Below are 8,458 nucleotides of genomic sequence, written 5' to 3'. Positions count from 1 at the left end.
GCTGATTCAGCAGAAGAGAAAAACGTGAGCCAGACAAGCCAGAGCCAAACTTTACAGATTACACGTTGCCTCATCTTAAAGTCCGACGAAGGGGGGGCAATCGAAAATTTCACTCATTTTAATTATTTCTTTATTCTGCGTCCTACCGTTCGTTCTGGTTTGGCTACTTTGCTGTTGTGCGTTGCGTTGCGTTGCGTTTCTTTCTGTCTTCTTTTTTTCCTTTTGCTTGCGGTTAAAGTTGAGACATAAATTCGTTAAGCCATAAATAATTCTCTCCTCTCTCTCTCTCTCTCGTGAGTGTGGCGCCGCACCACATTGAACCACACAGCAAAAGAGACCAAAGCCAAACCGCACTCAGAAGCTGAGCGAGAAATTTTTGGCTGCCAAAAGTGAAAGTTGCAGCTGCTGCTGCTGCTGGCAATGCCATTGAAAGAAATGTAGGAAAGCGGTAGCTGCCCCTCTCCCACCACCTGTCCCCATCCCTTTGAGATGCCTACATAAATCAGAGAGCCGCCAGAGTCTGGCCCAGGGTCTAATGACTTCGCTCTTTGTCATCGTGCTGGAATTAAACCAACATTTTCATGATTATGGGTGTTTCGTTTTGTCGTGGATTGGGCTTGTTTTACCACGCTTTTGATGGTTATGATTTTGATGCCATTTCAAATTACACCTAATTGCGGTGCGCCGTAATAGACGTGCGACTTTTTCGAGGCTCTCCTTTCCTCGCAAAGTTACGCTGTGGGAAGTGCCAGTCAAATGAGTTAATCAGAGAGCAGTGCGAATTGTGTAATGTGAAAGTAAAAGGTAGCCAGTAAATGGTAATTATCTGCTCCAAACAGCACCAATTGATTGGTTCTACTGATCCGCGTGGAAGTGGGTCACTCAGCAGTACTCGACAGGTTCATTGACCACATGCCAAAGCAAAGCGATGTCCGATGTTGATAACTCGTTTCAATATTTAAATTTAATTAAGTTAGCACTTTCTACCAGCGACTGGGCCGTGCCTCATATTGAATAATAATAACGAGCAATTAGCACAGTGACCCAAATGTTTAAATTATGAAAATGAAAATTTGTGTGTGCGGTGTCCGCCCACAGAATTCCTTCAGCGCTCAATGGAAAGTGGCAATCGACAGGCGATAGGTACGAGTATGTGCACTGAAAATCACGTTCGAATATTACCCAAAGCCGTCAAGAAATTTGTGTCTTGAGTCTCTCGTTGCTGGTTTCAGCGCGTGCGCACTTAACGATCCATCCAACACGATGATGACAGGTTTTTATTTGGAATTCTACATAAACAGGACGCTCTGTGGCTGCCGTGGCTGCTGTTCTTTTTTATTAACATGCTGATAAAAGCGAACGTGTGTGTGGCATGTACATTAAAGCACGCTGCAAAGATGCAAAAGATGGCAAAGATGAAGGAAAAAGTAAACAAGTTTCCTAAATTGTGACCCGATTACCCAGTTAAGCACCGTCTGCCGCTGGCCACCGTTTATGAGTTATGGCCCAGCGTCTGTGTGGAAATTGAGCCAATTGCTTGCCATTTGCATAACACTTTGTCTTGGCACAGTCTGAGTCTTAGAACCACACACAAAGTATGGACACACGCATTGACAATTGAAATGAAAGTTGAGTTCGTCTTGCAGCTGCTTGAAAGCACACACAAAATACACAAAGCAAAACGAGTTGCAGGCTAAATGGCTAGTCCACTCATTGCTGGCTGTTGTTTCGGTTGCTCTGTGCCACATGCCACATGCCACATGCAATTGCAAGTGCAATTTGCGTGGAAATCTAGAGTAATAAGCATGGCAATTTGGAGACAACAGCGGGAAATGAATGCCAATTGCCAATGCACTTTCATTTGAGATTCTTGGCGAAGTCAGAGGCACTTTGAATAAATTTCTACACTGCTTTGATTGACAGTCGATGCTGCGTACAAAATGAGGCATTGATTGGCTCCCTCCTGCCTTGGCTTTTGCTTTTTGACATTGATGCTTGGCTGTGGCTGCGTCTGTGCTGAGTCAGTCATAATTAGCGTTGTGTTCGGCTATTTCGGTCTGCCTGTGTGACACTATCGTTGTATTTTGATTGAATGAAAGTTGAACTGTGCTTTTGAAAGTGAATTTTCTGTATGCCATTGAGCATGAAGCGAATCGAAAGCATTCAATTTTGGGCCTGTGTCTATGGCTGCGGCAGAGAGACAGAATATATTGAGCAGCATTAGACAATAGTTGGGGTCTGGTGTGCGGCGTTTGCAGGTCCATCAATTGGCATTTGGCTCGTTTGACATAACAACCACAACAACCAGAAATAAACCAGCAGCGACAACAACTCCCAGACGGGTTTTCCACTCCACTCCACTCCACTGCAAAAACTGGCTGTGCTCACATTTGGTCAAATTTCACTTTTTCCTTTTTATTTTGCTGCTGCTGCTGCTGCTGCAGCTGCTGTTTGCTCATGAAAATCAAAGCAGTCCCAGCAACAGTCACTAGTCACTCCGCACCTCATTTGGTGTGTGCGCCAGTTGGTTTAATTGTAAGCGACACTGTGTCTGCACAGTGCTGTGTCCGTGTCCAGCATTTTTGAACTGCACTCATAATGCGCAGGAGCTGTACTCCCTGTGCAGCATGTACTTTGCTTTTGGCCAAAAACACTTCTCGCCCAGAAGCGTCGCCACAGTCTCATGTCTCAATTAGAGCTACCTACGGCCTGGCCTGCCTGACAAATTGTCTGCCTGCATTGCCACAGCAACAACAACTACAACAACAACTACAACTACAACTGACAACTGGCTGCAATTTTCGCACCATAAATGTGGAAGCGGTCTGCAGTCGTAGCTTTTGAAGTGACAGCCACGGCCTTGCCGGTCCACTCTGAAATCAAGAGTGGTCTTCAGCTGGGGCGGAAGGTCTTCGCTTCAATCCCACATGCAAGTGAAAGATTTTACCATACGATTTTGTTTCTTTACAGCCACAGTATGACGGCCACCCTCGAGATCAGGGTGCTGCTGGCGCTGCTGCTTTTGTGCTGCGTTAAAGCCACACCCGCGACAGAGACACCTTCGGCGCTGCTTCCATTGGAGGCACGCAATGCTGATATTTCGGGCGAGGAGGATGTCATCTCCACGAGCTATGTGCTGCCCAATCAGATCTTCAACGAGGGCAAACCCTACTATCCACGGCACGATCCCGTGTCGGGGCAGCTGGACTTTAGTGCCAAAAAGCAGGCCGGCATTCAGCCCGAGATCAACGAGGTGCTCGATCCCAATGAGAAGATTGTGCTGAGTGGCGCATCGTCGCCCAACATACACGACTTTCTCAATCTGCCCGTGAAGTACTCGTCCTCGAAGTTTGTCTATCCGCTGGTCTCCAGCTCGTATGCCAACCTGAAGTATCAGGGCAGCAACAAGAATTACATAACCAACAAGAAGCCCACCTCCGTGGTGGCGCCGGTCACGCCTCCGCCGCCCAGCTACCACAGCTCGAACTACTTTACGGTGCCCACGACAAAGCTCACAGCTGTGACACCCACTGCCGGAGCTTATTATCCGCATCCCAGCAGCAGCAGCAGCAGCAGCACGACCACTACAACAAAGGCAACAACCACCACAGCAGCAGCAACCACCACGAAAGGCACCTTGCCACCATCCAGGCGACCCATTCCCGTGACGACAAGCACAACAACTGTTCCGGCGGCCAAGTACACGACCACCTCCCGTCGGCCCATTCCGCTGCACGTTGCATCCACAACCACACAGGCGCCACGCACCAGCACCACCCGCAGGAAGTTTGTGCCCACCAAGAAGTACAGCCCCACATTGCCCAGCACCACCAGCAGGACACCCAACGAGCAGGAGGAGCGACGTCCCACAACGACAACAACAACGCGTCAGCCGCGTCCCACGCCCAGCAGCAGCGATGTGGCATTCACCACGCACCATGCCACACCCCAGGCAGCCATCTTTCCCACAGAACCCACAACGACCACAAAAATGTATACCACATCCAGCACGAGTCCACCTGTGGTCTTCACGGAGGGTCCCACGCCACCGCCGCCCTTCAGCCCCATACCAGGCACAGGCATACCGAATCTGGATCCTGCGGATGTGTACCACACATTGGGACAGAAGAACACTCAGGCGGAGGAGCAGCAGTTGCAGAAGGAGCAGCAAATGCAGCAACAGCAGGAGTTGCAGTATCAACAACAGCAACAAAAGTTACAGCAACAGGAGCAGCAGCAGCAAATGCAGCAGCAAAAGCAGCAACAACAGCAGCAGGAGCAATATATGCAGCAGCAACATTTACAGCAGCAGCAGCAGCAGCAACATCAGCAGCAAAAGCAACAGCAACAGCAACAGCAACATCCGCAGCAGCAGTCACAGCAACAGCAGCACCAACATCTTCAGCAACAAAATCAACAGCAACATCTGCAGCAACAGCAACATTTGCATCAGCAACATCTTCAGCAGCAACAGCAACAGCAACCACAGCCCCCACCCAGACCTCCAATGACGCTCAGCGACATTTTCAACAGCCTGGCCGAGGAAGAGTCTGCTGTGGCGCACAACTACCAACAGAATCAAGGCTTCGATGCACAGGGAAATCTCATAGAACCGATTGCACCCTCAAAGCCAGCGCCATTCGCCATGCAACAGCCAGGCGGAGCACCTCAACGTCCCACGACGCCAGGCGTGCCCCCCACTGCCGTACAGAGTCAATATCCCAGCGATCAGAAGGTGTTATCGGGCAGCCAGGAGAACTATAGCAACGAGTACGTCTCGTATCAGGTGCAGCAGCCGAATGTGATGCAATACCGACCCGTGCCGGGCCAAATCAACAACGTTGTCATCTCCCCCGGACAACATTCGGCCTCCTTTGTGCTGGGCAGCCAGGTGCAGCAGGTGAGCGTGGGACATCCCAGCGTGGAGAAGGAAACACTCTTTGCCAAGGACACGCCGGGCGTGCAGTACGGCCAAGTGATCAGCGAGGACATTGGCAACATCAAGCGACCAGTGGGGCCGTACAAGGCGACAGCCCCGCAGGAGCCGACGAACTACCAGCAGATGCCGAATGTGCAGCAAAATTCCAACTTCCATCAGAATGGAAACGCAGTTGGAACCACTCTGCCAGCTGGTTCTTACCAGGAGCCACCGCCAGAGGCGCCCAGCCCCTACCAGCAGCTGCCACTGATCGGCTCAAATTTGCGACCCTCGAAGAAGCCAGCGGCCCCGAAGCCCGAACACACTGCAACATCTTACCAGCCTACTCAGGCGACTACACCACCCACACGTCCGGCGTTGCATGGAGATGACACCAAGGATCTTCTCGTCTCCAGCAACATTCGCTTCCCCGTGCTGGCCGAGGAGTCCGTGGAAGTGGCATCTTCGGCTGTTGTGCCCGGTCCGCCCGCTGGACCCCACATCAATGGCCATGCACAGCCGCTGAGCCTGCAGCAGATACACAACTCCAATCCCGTCGTCTTTCCCAAGGTCAAGGACGAGGAGATGCCCGCCGCCAATGTGCAGATCCAGCAGCACGAAGTGGTCAACCTCAGCCAGCAGAAACAGCAATTGGTGAGTCTCTCGCTGAAAGCCTGAACCTCCGGCTAATCTTGCCCGTTTTCCTCCCCTCTAGAAATTCCCTGCCCAGCAGCCTGGACATGGCGAGCAGCCCTCTCGGGACATGGAGCCACCGCCACGCTATCCCAGCACTTCGTCCGGACCACAGGCTCCATCCGCCAGCGGCAATCGTCCTCCGTTCTACAATGAATTCAACCGCAAGCCACAGGCTGGCCCACGGCCCAACAACTTGCCCAACATTCTGCCCCAGTTCCGACCCAATGCGAAGATCTCCAACGGTCATCCGCCGCCGCTGAAGCAGGAGGCCGGCAACATCCGCCTGCCCACGCAGGGCATGAAGCGTCCCTACAATCCCTCTGCGCCGCCCCATTTCGCCCACCGTCGCCAGCCCCTGCAGCAGCAGCAGCACCAGCAGCAGCAGCAGCAGATGCTGCAGAAGCGATATCCCATGAACCGCATCTCCGAGTATCCAGTGGGACCACAGGGCGTCGGCGGAGATATGAACAGACGCGTCTACCGCCTGCCACCCTACGGGGGCCAGAACATGCCCTACCACCCGGATCACATGTACGCCCGTCGTCCCAATGCTGCAGGTCCCGCCAATGGACCGCAGCGATCTGTCGATGGCTATCCGGCAGAGCGACATGCCCCTTCAGCAGGCTCCGAGCACTACCAGAGCATCAATGCGGAGCCGACGGCAGACTTCGAGGAGGAGGATTTGGTCATCAACGATCCGCCACAGCCGGTGACACCCAGCAAGGATCGCATGGGCGTGGAGGAGACCAAACTGGAGCCCGTTGTTACCCTGCAGATGCTGCAGTCCCAGAAGAAAGCGGTGAGCCTGCCCGGTGACGATACTGGAGCTGGAGAGATTCAAGTCACGGCCGACAATGATCCGCAGGAGGCGGAGGCCTCAAAGCTCAGTCAGCAGACATTGGATCCCAGTGGCATGTACGTGGTGTTCCCCTTGAAGGGCTCAGAGAAGCAGCAAATCGAAGGGGAGGCACCTTCTGCGCCAGCGGAGTACCAGAACACTCCATTCTCGGTGATTCGTGACCAGCCCCAGGAGCCGATCCTAAAGAACAAGAAGCCGCAGTCGCTGCAGCAGCAGAACAAGGCCCACCAGCTGCCCAAGGAGAAGTTTCCGTATCCAATTGAGAAGCCCGATCCATCGTACTCCGAGCTCCACTCGAATCCCGATTCGCAGGCCCACGTGCCAGGCGTACTCATTGCTCCCCGCATTATCCACGGAGCCTTTGGCACCGGAACTGAAACTCCCATTGCCATTGCATACACGCCCACAGAGCCCAGCACCTTCAGGCGTACATCAGCTCTTGTCGAGCAGGACCAGAAGTTCTCCAACATGAACCTGGCCACGCCCGTGATTGGGGAGATACGCCAGGACACCCAGACGGAGGAGGGACTCAGCAGCGACTTTGATCTGCGTGGCCAGAACTACGAGAAGAACTTCATGGCACCATTCTATCCCAGCGTAAGTCTGGGCGAGGGTGGAGCCAGTGGTGCGGCTGCAGTCAATCCCACACTCAACAACTGGAACATTGTGCCCTCCACCACGGAGCAGTCGATCTACGAGAAGAACAACATCAACCGAGCCGATGTGGAGCCAGCTGAGGAGACCAAGCGAAAGGAGTCTCCCGCAGCCAGCGCACTGACAGCGGAGAAGAATCCCGAGCTTGACAGCTTCCAGCCGCAGCTGCAGGGCGGATTCAAGCCCATATATCCCCCTGGCTACCAGCACGTGGAGCAGGTCGAGCATGAAGCTGCCAAGAACAGAGACCAAGACCAGCCACAGGCATTGCCTCTGGTAGCGGTCACCACGAGCACAGCGAAACCAGCGACGGCAGCCGCCATTAGCAGCAGTTCATCCTCCACAACCACAACCACAACCAGCACGACGTCCACCACCAACCAACCCGGAACAACGAAGGCCGCGGCCACAACAACCACCCAGGCGCCCGCAGGAAGCGTAAATCCCACGCAGCGCAAGAAGTCCACGTTTGAGACCAGCCTGGCGGCGCTCCTGTTCGGGGAGGAGGACGAGGAGGATGGGGCTCGCAAGTCCGCGGAGCTGCCAAAAGCCCAGGCCGGACCACGGAATGTGCCTCGCATGGGACCACGAAGTCTGACGCTCAGCTAAGTCGAGGAGTTCCGAGCAGTTAGTTTAGTCCAATTTTAGTTTGTATTATTTATTCAAAGTTCTTGCAAGCAGGGAATCTGCTCAGAAGTAATAGACGATGTGGTAATCTAGTTCTTGTTCTACAGCTTATTCTTAGTCGTTAGCCCATACACATACACATTCACCCCGCTAGAGCATATAAAGCCACCAACGATACATTAGATTCCATCTACCTAACGACCTTACGACCTTTTGCGAGTCTGATTTGAATTTATGTACGTGGAAAACATTCCCATTGGACTCCCGAATCGTCGGAAATGAGATCAAAGATTCTTGTATTATTCCACTCAACACAAACCTTAAATAGTACTCACAATTTTCAAGATTATTATTTGTACTGTACCATAGAAATCAATGGAAAATAAACGAAATTCTGATATAATAATTTATAATTGTGGGACAACTGAAAGAGCTGCACTTGCAAAATTAAGAGTAAAGGCAATTCAAAAGGAAAAATGAGAGAAAAAATATGAAAATCGAAACGAAAAAGGCAAAAAGTTGGTGACGAAGCCAACAACACGCGGTGTTCCCAAGCGGTCCCCCATCTAAGTACTAACCGCGCCCGACGCTGCTTAATTTCGGTGATCGGACGAGAACCGATGTATTCAGCGTAGTATGGTCGTTGGCGAAAGCCTGAGAGCTGAACGTTGGTTTTGCTCTGTGTTTTGTACAGACTACGTATA

General features: G+C 52.3%; 1 protein-coding gene and 1 non-coding gene across 2 annotated transcripts; one reads left to right on the top strand and one right to left on the bottom strand.

Annotated features, from left to right (window-relative positions):
- Nucleotides 1-2,977: 2,977 nt before the first annotated feature.
- On the top strand, nucleotides 2,978-8,127 carry LOC117585353 (chromatin modification-related protein eaf-1). Its single transcript, XM_034274797.1, has 4 exons — nucleotides 2,978-3,520; nucleotides 3,758-4,105; nucleotides 4,223-5,572; nucleotides 5,634-8,127. Exons 1-4 carry the CDS (start codon nucleotides 2,978-2,980, stop codon nucleotides 7,734-7,736), a joined length of 4,344 nt encoding a protein of 1,447 aa, XP_034130688.1. The 3' UTR covers nucleotides 7,737-8,127.
- A 156-nt stretch (nucleotides 8,128-8,283) lies between these two features.
- Nucleotides 8,284-8,402, bottom strand: LOC117585866. Its single transcript, XR_004573948.1, has one exon. It is a non-coding gene; the product is annotated as a 5S ribosomal RNA (ribosomal RNA).
- Between the last annotated feature and the right edge of the window lie 56 nt (nucleotides 8,403-8,458).

Source organism: Drosophila guanche, unplaced genomic scaffold (genome assembly GCF_900245975.1).
Source record: "Drosophila guanche unplaced genomic scaffold, DGUA_6, whole genome shotgun sequence".
Classification (NCBI taxonomy): domain Eukaryota; kingdom Metazoa; phylum Arthropoda; class Insecta; order Diptera; family Drosophilidae; genus Drosophila; species Drosophila guanche.
The sequence above is the reverse complement of the archived record's forward strand: the minus strand, read 5'-3'. Positions and strand labels throughout refer to the sequence as shown.

Excerpts from the sequence above, each read along its gene's own strand:
- LOC117585353 (XM_034274797.1), top strand. The coding sequence starts at position 2,978 with ATGACGGCCACCCTCGAGATCAGGGTGCTGCTGGCGCTGCTGCTTTTG. Across the intron at positions 4,106-4,222 it reads CGAATCTGGATCCTGCGGAT|CAACAGGAGCAGCAGCAGCA; the intron begins GTGTACCACACA and ends CAAAAGTTACAG. Across the intron at positions 5,573-5,633 it reads GCCAGCAGAAACAGCAATTG|AAATTCCCTGCCCAGCAGCC; the intron begins GTGAGTCTCTCG and ends CCTCCCCTCTAG.